General features: G+C 53.3%; 1 protein-coding gene across 1 annotated transcript in view; it reads right to left on the reverse strand.

Moving 5' to 3' along the window:
- The window catches only part of FADS2 (fatty acid desaturase 2), a 32235-nt gene extending 18336 nt beyond the window's left edge, over positions 1-13899 (reverse strand). The window contains exons 1-4 of the mRNA XM_055311968.1: positions 13620-13899; positions 5273-5383; positions 3313-3510; positions 3087-3188 (exon numbers count right to left, since the gene is read on the reverse strand). Of these exons, the coding sequence (XP_055167943.1) occupies positions 3087-3188; positions 3313-3510; positions 5273-5383; positions 13620-13826 (618 nt within the window). The 5' untranslated portion in view covers positions 13827-13899. The remainder of the gene's footprint in view (positions 1-3086; positions 3189-3312; positions 3511-5272; positions 5384-13619) is intronic.
- Positions 13900-16265: the final 2366 nt, after the last annotated feature.

The raw sequence follows: 16265 nt of genomic DNA on the forward strand, positions 1-16265 counted from the left end.
ATAATAATAAAATTCTGGTTTGGTGCAAAAAATATACTTTCCCTTAATGTTGGGCCCTTTAATATACCCAACTTTCCAACTTTTATTTTATTTATTTATTTTTTTATTTATGATAGTCACACACACACACACAGAGAGAGAGAGAGAGAGAGAGAGAGAGAGAGGCAGAGACACAGGCAGAGGGAGAAGCAGGCTCCATGCAACGGGAGCCAGACGTGGGACTCGATCCCGGGTCTCCAGGATCGCGCCCTGGGCCAAAGGCAGGCGCCAAACCGCTGTGCCACCCAGGGATCCCCCAACTTTTAAATATTTCTCAACTGCTTTATAATGTTCTGAGGAAAAAGACCAACCATTAAAAAATGAATACATACAAACGTATATTAGGTCACAGATTCTTCCTTTTGCCTTAGGTTCTTTTTTTTTTATTTTTTATTTTTATTTTTATTTTTTTATTTTTATTTTTATTTTTTTTGCCTTAGGTTCTAATGTGGCCCAACACAGTTCTGATATTCGCTCAAAGTTGCTATTTTGTTCACTGTAGTTTTTTTTTTTTTTTGGCATGAATTTTGCTTAAGAAAAAGAATAGTAAGGGTACGTGGGTATCTTAGTTGGCTAAGCATCTGCCTTTGGCTCAGGTCATGATTTCAATGTCCTGGGATCAAGCCCTGCAGCAGGCTCCCTGCTGAGCCTGCTTCTCCCTCTCCCTCTGCCCACCAACCCCCACTTGTGCTTACTCTTTCTCAAATAAATAAATAACATCTTTAAAATATATATATAAATATTATTCATCGGATTACTGACTCTTTGGTGTCCCCTTAAATTTTGTACCCTCGGTGAGTGTCTCACTTGCCTCACCCTAGTCCTGGCCCTGGTGCCCTGAGATGACATAACGAAAAGGCTGTCTGTGTCCTGCTTTCCATCTCCAGATGCGGAGTCTAGATGGCACCGGCCCTGCAGTGTACATTTTATCCTAAGTGCAATGCCGAACAATTAAAGGATTTGAAACAGAGGTATGATGGCTCAGAGCTCTTTGTACAAGACTGTCTTCTGGAAGAAATGCCTACTAGAAGTGATGGAAATGAAGGAGAAGGGAAGTCGGAAGGCGGAGAGCCCATGCTGGAATTCTGCAGCAGCTCAGGCTGCCTGTAGGAAGCAGGTCCCAGCATCTCAGGCTTCCAGCACCCTGTTCTCTGCCCCCACCAGCTTGTGCTAACACACTCGAGTTGGCCAGGGCACTTGGGGACCTCCCTGCAGCCAGCCCCCTCTTTTTTTCTAGCAAAGGGACCAGAAGAACAGATGGACCTACAAGACTTGTCTGGAGCTGTGTGACTATGGAGTGCCAGGGCGATTTCAGACAAGCTGGGATCCTCCTGGCTCTAGGGCACCCTGGGGTGAGCTGCATCGTGCCTCTGGGCTGGACACAGCAAGAAGGATACCACTACACTGAGGGGCTGGCGAGCCATGAGTGCAACCCATGTCCCTGACTTCTTTTTTTAAGATTTTATTTATTTATTCATGAAAGACAGAGAGAGAGGCAGAGACATAGGCAGAGGGAGAAGCAGGCTCCATGCAGGGAGCCCAACGTGGGACTCGATCCCGGGTCTTCAGGATCATATCCTGAGCCGAAGGCAGATGCTCAACCACTGAGCCATCCAGGCGTCCCACATCTCTGACTTCTAATCCCCAAGCCCAAGTACCCTGTCTTCCCATTGTCCCAGAATCCTGACTTTATATACCCACATCCTTCATGGAGACCAGTCCTCTGTCCTGGCATGTCTTCCATCTGACTCAAAGGCTGCACTCCAAGGCCTTTAAAACCTGAGGGACATCAGGCAGGAAAGGCCTTCCCGGCTCCCACCCAGGATCTGGGAACAGGACACAGCCCACCTTTGTTAAGTGTGTGGTGATAACATAGGTCGGGAGTGAAATGTTACTTTCCATTACCGAGGAGGGTTTTATCCCCCAGAAAAGAGTATATAATGAAACAAAGCGCTCTACTATGTACACCCTCTCCCTTTTCACCCCTGAATTTCTGGAAAGAAACCAGGTTCTCAGGCCACTTCAGGCTCAGGGCCAGGCAGACCACTATGGAAATGGTTACTAGTTCGGGGCTAGTTCATCCCCAAGCAGATTTGCAGCCGGCAGGCCAAGCGCTCCCCTTGGTCTGGGTCGTGGGGGGATACACTGAACCCAGACAGGTAGCTCTTCCTGAGCCAGGGTGAGGAGGGATGGGATTCCTTAGGACACAGCCTTTCTCAGGAAGCAGCTGGGTGCTGTTGAGAAGGGCTGAGTGGGGGCTGATCTGTTTCAGAATGAGTCCTTGCCGGCAAGGACTCATTTCCAAAACCAAGGAGATAAGCCTATCGGATGAGCACAAGGTCACTGGCAAGTCCAGCCTGTCTTCTCACAAACTTGCCTTTGTGGTACTGCCTCCTGATCTGCAGGGGAGTGAGAGGGGAATTGCTGATTTATCCATGAGCTTTAAACAACTCTGGTCCTTTGGTTCAGCTATTCATTGTGCTACTTGGTTAATGTCCTTTGTTTTTAAAAAAAGGTTTTATTTATTTATTCATGAGAGACACACAGGGAGAGGCAGAGACATAGGCAGAGGGAGAAGCAGGCTCCATGCAGTGACCCCGATGTGGGACTAGATCCAAGGACCCTGGGATCAACCACTGAGCCACCCAGGCATCCCAGGATTGATGTCCCTTATCTACAGAGTTCCATGACAATATCTCCCTTTCAGACTAAAAGTAACTTATTAGATAAGTATTTAGATAAAGAGTAAACAATGTAATCCACTGAGTCAATACACAAAAGCAGCGTATGCCTGTCCTCATAACTAGTACACTGCTTTTGCAGGTCTAATATATGGAGACAGGGCTTGGAAGGTCAGATGAGGGAAGGATTCACCAAGTCCCAGAGCCCAGCGCAGCCCAGGAGGAAGGCGTGGCTCAAGGGTGGACCTGCTGTTTTGCCCGCGGCCACAGACACTGACCCGAGAGGAGACCTGGCCCTGGGAAAGTGAGACTGTGCTGTGCCAACCGCTAACTGATGGGCAGATGCCCAGGACTATTGGTATTTACCTTTAAGTGGCCAATGATGAACTTGTGGACAACGTGGTTCCACATGGACTTCTTGTAGACAGAGAGGTGGCCATAATCGTGTTGCAGCCATCCAGCTTGGGCCTGGGGAATAGAGATGCTTTCACAGAGCCAGCTTTCCCATGTCCCTGGCCCCTGTGGGCCCAAGGTACTGGGGAGGCGGGGGGGATGGGGGCTTCAGGTGTCCAGTGAGAACATGACACCTCACCTGAGAGGTAGCAAGGACAAAGGCCGTGATGACGGTTGAAATCCAGCCATTGCCAAAGTAAAAGATGATGAACCAGGCGATGCTCTCCATGATGATGATGTGGGCCAGGAGGAGGAGAAAGAACAGGTGGTCACTCTTGAACAGGTTCATGTCCTCGGCAGTCTTCCTCAGGGCCCGGAAGTCCTCGGTGATCTGGGACTGTTGAGAAGAGTGCAGGGAAGGCGTTGGACCCCTGGTCACTTTGGAGGGGCTGTCGTCTTCTAGCCGGGAGAAGCACCACATCTGTGGTACTTGCCAGGGACTCCCATGGCCATGGGGACCGCATGTTTGGTCCCAGTTAGGTGGCAAGGAAAGGATTCGACTCAAAAGCTGGTCTTGCATACCATGTTCACACAGCATTATTCGCAAGGCAAAAGGCAGAAACAACCTAAGTATCCACCAATGGATAACTGGCTAAACAGAGTGGGGTCTATCCACACCATGGAAGACTATTCAGTCTCAAAAGGGAAGGAGATGGTGACATAGAGATAGAGGCAGAGACACAGGCAGAGGGACAAGCAGGCTCCTTGCGGGGAGCCCAATGCAGGACTCGACTCCAGGACCCTAGGATCATGACCTGAGGTACCAGGGGATGAACCCTGAAGATGTCACACTCCGTGAAATGAAGCCAGACACAGCAGGACTAATAGTGTGCCATCCCACACAACTGAGCTTCCGAGAGCAGGCAAATCACAGACGGAAAGCAGAATAGTGCTTTCCTGGGGCTTCGGGGAGGGGAGAACCTTTAATGGGGAGTTAGGTGTTCAATGGGGACAATTATGACTTGGGGTGACGAAAAAATTCTGGAAGTGGATGGTGGTCAAGATCACCTAACAATGTGAATGTGCTCCAAAGCCATTGAATTGTACATTTAAAACTGGTTAAAATGGTAAAATTTATGGTATGGATATGTGTATATTACTGCACACACACACGCACACACACACAAGCTTGCACTTTTCCACTACCTGACCCTGCCCCCACTTGCTCTGGGCACTCTGTCGAGTCTTGAGCGGTTGTGGTGGGGGAGACAAAACTGCAGGCAGACGCCCCTGCCCCTAGAGAGCTCAGGGAGGCAGGACAACTGGATGGGCCCTGGGGATGTGGGGTCCAGGATGCCAAGGTGGAGTGTGCGGCGGTGGCTCTGGAGAAATGAGCATGGCTGGGAGACAGAGCAGGGAGGTGGGGGTAGGGCAGGTGTGGGGAAGAGGGTGCTCTGAAAGGGTAGATGGGGTGCTGTGGGGGTGGAGGAAGCCAGGTTTGGGAGCATGGGTGATAAGTGGCAAAGGATGTGAAGAGTGGCTAATGCCCATGTAAGCAGCAGGGCAAGAGGGGAAACCAGGTAGGAGCCAGAGAAGCACAGTCAGGAAGGAGGGAGCCCACAGGACACCCCAGAGAGGAGAGAAGGTGCCTGCCTGCAGGGGGGCTGGTGAGAGCAGAGGATGGAGTGAAGGAAGCAGGATGGAACCCCAGGTCAGCTCCGGGATGGGGTGAAGACAATCTCCTCCCTCAGCCCTGGGGAGAAAAGGGAGGGGCAGAGATGAGAGATCCAGGGATGGGGGGAGGTTGGCCTCTGGAGGACACATGGAATGGGCTGTATTTCCCAGGGGTGGAGAAAGAAAACAGTGGGAGGACTGGACCAGAAGTGAAGACCCTGTGCCCAGCCGAACTCTACTGAGACCATGGAGGTGAATAGGCTGGGGACGAATCACTCCAAGGTGGGAAGCCAGCCCAGGCTGGCAGCAAGAGGAGGGTGCTTGCTGTAAAGTCTGGGAATCCTCCTCGACCCCAGGTATCGTGCAGTGGCTCCCCAGTACTGACACAAAGCTCCCTTGGCTGACACCTGGCACTCTCTGTCTTTGGGCGGGCATCCCCTCTCCCCTCAAACCCTCCTCTCCTTCCTTGGTCTGGGCACACTCACGTTCTTGCCATGGTCCTGGCTGGGCTCCTCCGGGGCCAGCTCTCCGATCAGCAGAGGCTTCATGAACTTTCGCACGAAATCAAGGTCACGGTGGAAGGCGTGGAAGGCATCCTGGGGAGCAGGAAGGCAGGCGGTGAGTGAGGAGACCTCCATCCAGGAAGAACAGGGCTCACTAGCAGCAGCTCTCCAGTGTCCCCACTTGGACACTGAACGGGGCCTCCCAGGACCTGGCCCCAAATGCTCTCTCCAGCCTCACCTTGGCACATCTCTCAGGGCACAGCCACACCAGCACTGCCCCTGGGTCTCCACCCTGGGCTCACCAAGAGTGTGTGTAGATTCGGGATGCCTCTGGGTGAGTTGGTAAAATGCACCCCTCCAGGTAGCTGCACAGGCTGGGCCAGGCCCAAGGAGGATGAGTGCCTCCGCTGGCACCCAGGGAACCACACCACCCGCCACCCCATGCACATGGCTTATAGTGAAAAGCATGAGGCTAGATCCTGTTACAGCATGGAAAATGTACTTAGGAAATCATGTCAAACCAAAAGCAAATACAGAACTAGGTAAAAAAAAAAACATGCCTGAAGAAAAGCTTTTTCATGATTTGACAAAGTATGAAAATAATTACAAAAACAATCATAAAGAACTTTGGAGAAACCCTAAATTATTATATGTTAAGGTGGTGGCATTATGTCTTGCTTTATTTCATTACTTTTCAAACTTTCTCTAACACTGACATACCATTGCTTTTAAATTTTTTAAATGTTATATAATAATATTATTGTAATTCCAATTATAAAATTATAACATGCATGATTTGAGCAAATTCAGAGACTGTACAGAAGAATAAAGAGGAAAATAAATGCCACCCAGAGTGACCACCGTTGCTAATATTTTAGCTTATTGCCCTCTGGGTTTTTTCCTACATGTGTTATGTATATTATTACATAAATCATCTCATAACAAATATGGCATTTCCATTAGAGATGAGCTGGCATCAGGTCCCCTTCATGGACTACGGTATAAGGTCCCAGTAGCAAACAACATTTACTCTGCGGTGAGCCAAATTTTGAGACATTGCAGGATAGAGGACAAAGTCAATGACACCGTGAGAAACCAGGAGAAACATAAATATAGTGGGGGGAAAAGTGTGTGCGTGCATGTATGTGAGTGTGTTTTGGGAGGGGGTATTCAGATTTTAAAAAAATGAAAAAGATAAAACAAAAAGATTATAAAAACAGTAATGCTTGGGGCACCTGAGTGACCCAGTCAGTTAAGTAGCTGCCTGCCTTCGGCTCGGGTCACGATCTCAGGGTCCTGGGATTGGACTCCCTGCTCAGCGGGGAGCCTGCTTCTCCCTCTCCCTCTGCCCATCACCCCCTACTTGTGCTCTCTCTCTGTCAAATAAATAAATAAAATCTTTTTTTAAAAAATGGCAATGCTTGATTTGAAAGGTTCCTATTTGGAGGGGGGTGGGGAAGATCCAGCTGTTACATAAGACACTTCTGGAGTTGAATGAGAAAATTGGAATATGGACTGGATATCTGGCCACATTAAAGAGTTACTATTTATTTTCTTAATCGCAACAAAGGTATTGTGATTATGTTAAAGAATGTCCCTATTGTTAGGAGCAAGCGATGAAGAATTTAGGGATGAGCTGGAATTGTTGACACTTATTTTCATATGATTTGGCTAAAGAAAATCTCATACAAAAAAAAAGTTAGATATATGCACAGAGGCAGAATGCAAACATGGCAAAATGTGAAGATTAGTGAATCTTGGTTGAGGAAATGCAGGTGTTCACTTCCTCTTTCAACAGTTCTGCATGCTTAGAAATTTGCAAAATGTTTTTAAAGGAAAGAAGAACCGGGAAAGTACCCACAACTCATAAGCATGTTTTCAACTGCCCACCAAAGTATCTCAGGACAGCGACTGCTAGGCCTCTCCTGATTCCTTACTGTATCCCTGGCATCAAGTCTTTTTGTTTGGTCTTTATTTGAGTCTAGAACAGACTTACAAAGCAACATTTTGTGCAGTTTAAAAAAAATGTCTGTGCCCCCTACTTGAACAGAAAGACAGTAGCAGAGGATCAAATCAAGTCTCTTTTCAGAGAAGAGATGCGAGGCTCTTCTAGGGCCCTGGGCAGGTGGTAGGGACACCTGGGGGCCAGTGCTGACCAGCTCTGCCACTCTGGGCCACAGGCTCTGACCCTGGCCTCAGCGTCCTCTGCAAATCGAAGTCCCTCCCAGCACCAAGTTTGAAGGCCCTGGGGAAAGGCTGCCAGGAGCTTCCACGGCAGGGCCTGGGTGTCAGTGGTGCAGCGCCTTCCAAAGTCAGAGCCTACAGAAGCTCTTTCATTGGTCGTCCTCACATCAGACCACAGCTTTCGAGAAATGGTGGGAGGTCTTTGGTAAGGCAGTTTCCTGAGGGCCAAATGCTGTGTCTGATAACTAAGCCACCACTCTCCCAGTGAGAAGATAAAATTCAAGTCTGCAAGTGACTTTTTTCTCACCCAGCACCTACCGCCCCCGCCCTGCATCCTCCTCCCCCTCCATCCACCAGGTCCCGGTCAGGCCCTCAAGCCCTTGCCTGGGCCGGGGAACTTGGTGGAGTAGACTCCCATCCTGACCCAGGCCATTCCTTGGCCATTTCCAGATGGCTCTCAGGTGGCTTCTAACCTCCATGAGTCCAGGGGGAGGGAAGGGCCACATGACAGGGAGGGAGACAGGAGCCTTGTTTCTGTCACCTCCCAGAAGCCTGAGTGCCCTACAGGACAGATGAAGACACCAGAGTGCAAGAAGCACACATCCTCTGCTCCAAGTGACAGAGCAAGGATCAGATGTAAGTTCACCTGACTCGGGGGCTGCTTCCCTACCTGCCACATTCCACAGGCCTCACGCCTCCTACCAGTTTAGAAAGCCGAGTGCTGTTAGATCATCTTATTGCCCGTGGTACATCGGACAGCTTTCTGTGCAGGCCAGGTGAGGACCACCAGTGAACCACCAAGCTCGTGCCCACGCCAGGGCCTTTGCATGGCTCTTCCTTCTGCCTGGGAGCCCTGCTCCCAGTAGGGTCCCATGCCTGGCTTTTCCCATTCTCCAGTCCCATGTTCTCTCTTGGATATTGACCTGTTTTGCCTCCTTCCTGACAGTTACCGAATTTACAGGTTATATTACATCTCACTTCCTTATTGTCATTCTCCACAAGAATGTGAGCTCCCACAGGGAAGGGCCACAGCTGTCTCATTCCCTGCAACCCCAGGGCTGACAACAATGCTGGAGAGGCGCTCACAAGTGCATGTGAGGGCTCAGGATGCCATAGCCATGCCCCCTCTCATCCCAGGAAACTTACCCATCCTGCAATCGTGTTCAGACCCTTCTTGCACCATTTAGTGCAACCCAGCTTATGCTTCTAAGGCCCCAGAACTCTTCATCTTCTCCAGCACCCATGCTGGTGTTTGTCAAGTTGCCACAAGCTGAAATAGGGAGGCTAGCCACTGAGCCATGGGCTTTGTGTACATAAGCCACTCATCTTTACCAAACTCTTAGGCAGGTCTTATTTTAGAGACAAGGAAGGAGACTGAGGGAGGCGAAGCTGCTAGCCCACAGTCACCTTCCAGGTGCCTACATCTAGAGTTTTCCAATGCTAAGATACAGGCCTCAATCAAAACAAGCTTCCTCCCCGCCAGGAGTCAAGCACCTTTTGTGCCTTCCCCTTCAAAATGTCATGGATGGACCTCACATATCCACAGAAGGTTCCCCGTAACTTCGGTTATAGAAGTGTCTGGCTGGTGCTAGGTAGGTCACCAGGCAGGGAAAGACAGGGCCAATCCAAACATTGACTTTGGAACAAGAGTTGGAACCAGGGTCTATCCTCGTTTGACAGGGAGAGACGCCAAAGGTTTATCAGGAAGGTCTGAGACAAGGGTAAAGAGAAAGAGGTAGCAACAGCTTGGGAGCAGACTGGAACTGTCCTCAGGAGGCCAGGTGTATGGGCTGTGGGAGAAAGGGCCAAAGATTCCAAAATGGAAGACACGTATGCTGCATTTCCTGTTTCTGCCACCATCCAGCACCAATGCCAGACAACTTCTGCATGAAGACACCTTCCCCGGTCTGTGCCCACTCAGGGTAGAGCTGGCAACTCCTCCTACCACACCGAGGGGTAGATGCCACGATTTGTTTCTGGCTGAGCCCACCTTCTCTGCAGAACAAAGCTAGTCTCCAGTCCAGCTTTTATACATCTGGGCACTTAGCCTGGGGCCTGGGAAGTACAGGAGGAGCAAACAAAGGGCATTCCACGTTGCAGGTAGTGGTCCTGGGAACCAGGACTCTGCAGAACAAGGGGTTAAGGAGGAAGAACCAGACAAGGTATCCTGAGTTCTCAGCTAGAGACAGGGTCACCGACTTCCTTTCTATTGCAGAGCCCCTGGACCACGCCCCATCCCCAGGAAAGAAGCAATGGAGGCTGTGGGCCAGGTTCAGGGACCAGAGTGCCCTTGGGTGAGAGAGGGCACGTTGGCTGATGGCTGGCACACATAGCGTCCCAGGGGAGGGAAGGGCTCCACAGCACAGGGAGTAGATGCCAACAGAGGCAAGCTGACAAACTTGTCATTCTCACAAATGATGAGGGATGAGGGATGGGAAGATGCTGGGCTGGGTCCTTCCCTGAGGCTGCAGCCAGTGGGGCTGGGACTGTCCTGTCCACATCTAGCTCAGGAGGTACAGCTCCCCTCCAGGCACAGAGGACAGGTGTCCTGCAGTCGATGCCTTTTCCTTTGGTAAATATGGGGTCACTGAACTTTCCCTTCTTCACCTGCTATTTCCTATTTACTGAACTCCCTGCTCTGTGTGCTGGGAACATGCACACACATGCACACACATGCTAAGGGACGCCCAGTAATGATCCATCACACCTGTAGTGCGTCCTGAAGTTTAAAGAGTGAACTCAGGACACCTGGGTGGCTCAGGGGTTGAGCTTCTGCCTTCTGCTCAGGTCGTGTTCCTGGGATTAAGTCCCACATCAGGGTCCCCACAGGGAGCTTGCTTCTCGCTCTGCCTTTGTCTCTGCCTCTCATGAATGAATGAATAAATGAATGAATGAATAAATAGAATAGAATAAAACTTTTTTTTTTAAATAGTGAACTCATGCATAGCCCATTTGAGCCACAGTCCATTTGAACCACAGCCCATTTGAGCCTGGCAACAACAGATCTGTGAAAGCAAAGTTCATGGTAATGCCTCGCCTAGGAATTCATAAAGTTGATGCAAACCTAGGTCCTCTGCCTCTGAATACCATGACCCTCTGGCCCTGTCTAAAGGAGGTCAGAGGGGTTCCTGGGTGGCTCAGTTGGTTCAGTGTCTGCCTTCAGCTCAAGTCATGATCCTGGGGTCCCACAGTCAATCGATGATCAATGTGATCAATGATCGAGTCTGCATCAGATTCCCTGCTCTGTGGGGAGTCTGCTCCTCCCTCTCCCTCAGTCTCTCCCTCTGCTTGTGCTCTCTCACTCTCTCTCTTTCTCTGTCTCTCTTTGTCAAAGAAATAAATAAAATTTTTAAAGATGTGACTTAACGCGGATAGGGCAGGAAAAGCTGGAGACAAAGGCAGGTGTGGTGCTCAGAAGGAGAGGACCCAGCACCATGCCTCAGCTTAAGAGGGAGGGAAGCAAACCCACCAGACGCGGTTACTGTCTGAACTGTTCATCTTACAGCTTACTGCCCAGGGGGCCCAGTTCAGAACCGTGGAGACACTGAATAAATGTGTGATAAATCACAGCTGAAGATAAAAACCACAAGTAGGGAAAGTTCTGCAGTGGTGGGCCTTGGTCTTGAAGAGCAGGCATCCTTGGGACTCCCAGGGTTCCTTTTGCCCTCAGCAAGGCAAAAGGCAGAAAGTACTGGAGGGCCAGAAGTAGAATAGGAAGTCAGGGGAGGGAGGCAGGGGGAAAGGGTGGGTGGACTCTGTAATGGGGCATGGAGGACTCTGTAATGGTAGATCCTGGGCTTAGGGCTGAGCACTGCCACTTGAGCAAAGTTTTGAAGCCTAAGAGCAATGAGAGATACCTCCATGGCTTTTCTGAGGGCCAACTGCACTAGCATGCCTGAATGTGCTCTGTGAGTTGCAAAATTTAGGCACCTGTATTCTTATAGACAAGGCCAAGTTCTATCTTCTGCAGAAGTACCGAAGGATAACTGCCCTTGGCTAGGTCACTCTTCTGTGGAAGAGGTGGTCCTAAGTTCTGCGGCCTTTTCTTCAGAAACAGGAAAATCCCTCATGGAGGCCCTGAATTGTCCCAAGAAAAGCTTCCTTGACTTTCAGCCTCATAAGGAGGATATTACTGCATTGTGATCGGCTCAAAACCTGTGATCGGTGCATGCACTCAGTGCTCCAGGGCATCTGAACTCTATGGACTAGTACCTCCCCATCTTGCACTACCCAAATACTCTGTCTCTCCCCAAGCTCCAGGGAAGAAGTCAGTGCTCTGAGGGCCAACGCCACCTGCTGCTCAACAACCTAAGGCCAAGGGTCTCTTGCTAGACTACTCCAGCCTCCGCAAGCCTGCATCCCACACACCCTGTGCTGCCCATGGTCCCACCCTGGTGGGGATCTGGTCCAGACGGCGAAGAGAGGAGAATCCAGTTGCCCACTCCATGTTACTGTACTATATCCCCAGTTAGCACATACAATGCCCTAAAAACCTCATCTTGGGAGGTAGTAAGCTTTGGAAATAAAGGTTATGTAATGCGTTGCTCCAACACATAAAGCTGGTATAGATCTAAACTTTTTTCCTTGTTTATATAATCCTCACCTTCTTACTTGCTGGACTAGAAGCAATCTTTCCAGTGCTCACTTACAGCTTATGAAGTGCTTTGCCACACAATACATCTTTATCCACATAAGAAAAACATATTTCATAGTGAGAAGACCTCAACCAGGAGTCAGGTATTTTGAGAACTGCCCTTACCCAGCTTCTATGGACAACTGTGGGAAGGGCTCTGTCACATAACAGATGGGCTGGAAACCTTATGCCCACTAAGTTATGGTTAGCAGTCCAGCCCCCAGGGCTGAGCGGTGTTCACAAGCAGGTAAAACCGGACGGGCCCCAGGGTGGTAGGCACCATCTATGGTTGACCACCTTCGGGATCTTGCATGTTGCCTGGATCCTGCTCCCCAAAGCTGTAAGCCATTTACAGTCTAGATTATAGCTGCCTGGTCTGGCCTGCCTGGGTGAGCCTGGTCCAAAGAGACTTAGAAGAAGCAGGGAGATGAAAAGTTCTACTGACTCACAGGGGCTCATACAGCTAGAACAGCAAAAGCTGCCAAGCATGCGAATGACCCAGGGGCCACGATCTAGGTGTCCACCCATGGCCTCTCCCCTGTTCACCCTGCCCAAGTGGCCTCCAGGTCACTACCACCGAGGGGCCCCTTTCTTCCCTTTTAGACCCTCTTAGGCTCCCTCTCTCCCATTTGAGTCCTTTGGGCTCCAGCAGCACCTTAAAAAAATGCAAGGATTTCAGACTGGGGGGTCGGGAGGTGCCAAAGGGACACAGCCAAACCTTTAGTGCGGGTAAGATAGGGCAGCTCTGACCCGGCCGGAGGCCCCACCGTCCCAGTACGTTTGGGAGGGCAAGATGAGGGCAGGGCATTCCTGGCAAGATTTAGAAACAGAGGACCATTGAGTACTCGAGGAGTCCGAGAGTAACCCTGGCCCAGCTGGACCCGTTGCCAAGCCAGCCTGGTGCTGCTAACTCCCCGCTGCTCGCGCTCCTCTCCACCGGCCTTCGCAAACCCTCCTTCCGACTCCCCGGCCCCGGGTCCCAGGCACCTGCCCTCCAGTGCGTCGTGGCCGTCCTTGAGCGGGCACAGGGGCTCGGGGGCGGGGTCTCCCTCCGGGGCAGCCACGGCGGGCTCCTCGGCTGGGAGCCGCGCAGGAGTCCGCCCGCGGGCCGGGCCGAGCTCCCTTCCCTTCCCCGCCCCCTCCTCGGGCGAGTCCCGCTGCAGGCTCGTCTCCCGCTCGGAGCCGCGGCGCCCGGGAGCGGCCATCTTCCAGCCTGGGGCTTCCGGACCCCCGGGGGAGGGATGGGCGCGTGCGTCCCGGCGCCCCGGGAGGGGCGGCCCCGCAGGCCCCGCAGGCCCGGCCGGGGTCGCCGCCGCGACGCTGCCCCCCGGGCTCCAAAACCCGGCAGCCCTGCCCCCGCCCGGCCGGCGGCTCCGCGGTCCAGACGCCGGGGGCTCCGGGGCGGGGAACGGGCGCAGGCGGCACAGTCTCCCCACGCTCCGGCGGCGCGGGAGGTCTCGGGGCTCCCGCCTGCGGCGGGGGGACGGGGCGGGGGAGCCCCCACAGCCTTACCGTAGCGTCCTCCCCCGCGTAGTGCCCGATGACCCGGTGGCCCCCCGGATGCCGGCTGGACCACTTGGTGATGTTGTAGACCTTGCGGTCGATGACGAGCCACTTGTCCGTGCGCAGGTTGTGCTTCTGAATCTCCTCCCAGCAGAAGGTTTGCATGGGCGCCTCGCGCTCGGTGGCCCCCTCGCCCTGGTTGCCCCCCTTCCCCATGCTGCCTGCCGACCGGGGCGCCCGTGCACTGCGGCCCCCACGCCCGCGGCCCGAGTGTGCGGCCCGGGCCCTCCTGGCTTTCGGCTTTTGTCTCCCTCCTCCTCCTCCTCCTCCTCCTCCTCCTCCTCCTCCTCCCGCCGCGCCCCCTCCCCCAGCCTCGTCGCGCGCCCGCAGGAGTCCCCCGGCCTTCCCTCCCTCTCTCCCCGGCTTCCCGGTGCCCCCAAGCGGGCCCTTTCCTCCGCCCGCCAGCCCGCGGTGGACTTTTGCCTCCAGCAGAAACTCCGGGTCGTTGGGGACCGCGAAGCCTCCTCCGCCCGCCCCCCGCCCCCCCGCCCCCCCGCCGCGGCGCCGCAGCCTCCCGCGTCCCCCGCCGCCCGGGTTTCCACCGTGATCAGCAGAGCGCCTGCACCAATCCGGGCGCGTCGCCCCGCCTGCCATTGGCCCAGGAGGATCTTGCGAAGGCCGGCGGGCTGCAGTGGCGGTCCCCGGCGCCCCCGCCCGCGCGGAGTCCAGCCCCGCCGCGAGGCCGCTACGTGTCCGAGCTCCTCCCCGCCCCCCACCCCGCTCCAGCCCGCGGCCCCGGGCCTGCACCTGACGCCGGTGCGCTCCCGGGGCGGCCGGCCGGGCGACGCCCTTCCCCCGCCCGCCGGACCGGGCCCTGCGGCGTCCCCGCACGGTCCGCGCGCTCCTCGTGGGCGCGGTCCTGCCGCCGCCCTGGGGACCCTCCGGGCCCGGGCGCGCCCAGGGCTGCGACCCCCGTAGTCAGACTCTCTCAGGAAAGAACTGGGGGGCCTCTGCTCTGCTGCTTTGCGCGCGGCCCCGCCGCGGCCGGGGGAGTGCCGGGGGCGCGTGCTGGCCCCGGCTCGGGCAGCGCACCGGCCGGCGGGACGCGAGCACGCGAGGCGCGGGGCAGGAGCGCTCTGCAGACTCCGGGAAGGAAAAGATGGAGGAGTCGGAAGGGAGGCGGGAGACGCAGGCCCCGGACTCCAGCGGATGGAGACTGCTTAGGGTCGGTGCCCTGAGCCCTGGATCCCGAAGCGGGCTGAGGATAAAGCGGGCTGACGTAAGGATGAACAGAAGGAAGGAAGTGGGGGGTGAGGGCAGCCTTGGGAACCAGCACTTGGTGAGCGGCCCTCATATTTCAACGGGGTGATTTCTAGGTTCCCGGTTGCTGGCACACTCCCCTCGGTAGCTTCTCAGCCACCCCGTGAGGTGGCCGCGTAGCAGGACTAGCTCCATCTTGAATCCAGTTTGCCGAGAACACTTCTCCCTCCCCTGTTACTCCACTGTAGACCTGTTTGCACGCTGTAAGCCCGCTGGGGAACTAGCTGACCTTTAGGTTTTCATAGGAACACTGAATTAAGACAGAACACATGGCACAAAATAAACTAATCGGCGTATTCTTGCAGACCACCCCATAAGCACACGATAAGCTTATATGATTCTGTTTAAAGTTTCCTAGGGAGCTTGAACCTGATGCACGTTCACTGAAGACCTCTGATGGATTGCTCAAGCCCCTGTGGCACCTTAGCCAGTTTCTGTTTCCTGTTTCCCTCCCCCTTTCAAAGCCCCTCTTTGTACCCATAGGAAGATGGTTTCTTGGGACGTCAGTCCATCATCTTTTTTGTTAGATGGCTTTCTGGAATAAAGTTGCTTTCATTGCTGCAACACCTGTGTCTTAGCTTACTGGCCTGTGTTTGGTGGCAAACAGGACCCACATTGTTATATCAAACTACAACGTGGAGACACTGAAGTTTAAGAAAGAGGAAATAGGCAGGTGCTTGCTGCTAGCAACTAGCACTGCCAGGCAGTCTCCAGACATCACCCTGCCTCTCCCCTAATGAGGTCAGTGGAAAGGATTCATTGTAGAAACTTGTCTGGGGAGCAACCTGATGCCGGGTGGGTAGGAAGATCATGCTAGCCAACTGGTGGGGGGCAGGGCAGTGGAGGCCCCACAGGGTCCCCTTCATGCCATGGCCACAGTGGTCGGCCTCCCCCATGTCATGCTGGTATCAGTCCCGAGCAGGCTTCATTCATGTCTCAAACTTTGACAGGAGGAGAAACAAGGCCTCTCTCTGGCTTTAAAGAGTAGCAATAGGCATCTGAACCAAAGCCCTTGCTCACAGGATGAGAAAGGATGAAGCAAGCTCCCCAGGAGGATACACTGACTTTTATGCGTGTTAAAGGTATACTGAAACAGTAAGCAAAACTGATTTTTTTTTTTCGGAAGGGGGATTATCACAAATACATAAATTAATGAAAAAATTCAAAAGGCCAGGAGCTCAGGAGAAGTGATAGTCTAAAAGGGGGAACCAGGACTCTGTCATGGAGGAGTCCCGTGGGCTCAGAACAGCACCAGAAGGCACCAAGGTGTAAAAGGTAGAGAGTGCAGCTGAGGATGGGCACATAGTGGAAACCCACCAGGGTGTGGGGTGCCCA

The sequence above is a fragment of the Nyctereutes procyonoides genome, unplaced genomic scaffold (assembly GCF_905146905.1).
Source record: "Nyctereutes procyonoides isolate TBG_1078 unplaced genomic scaffold, NYPRO_anot_genome, whole genome shotgun sequence".
NCBI classification, from domain to species: Eukaryota; Metazoa; Chordata; class Mammalia; order Carnivora; family Canidae; genus Nyctereutes; species Nyctereutes procyonoides.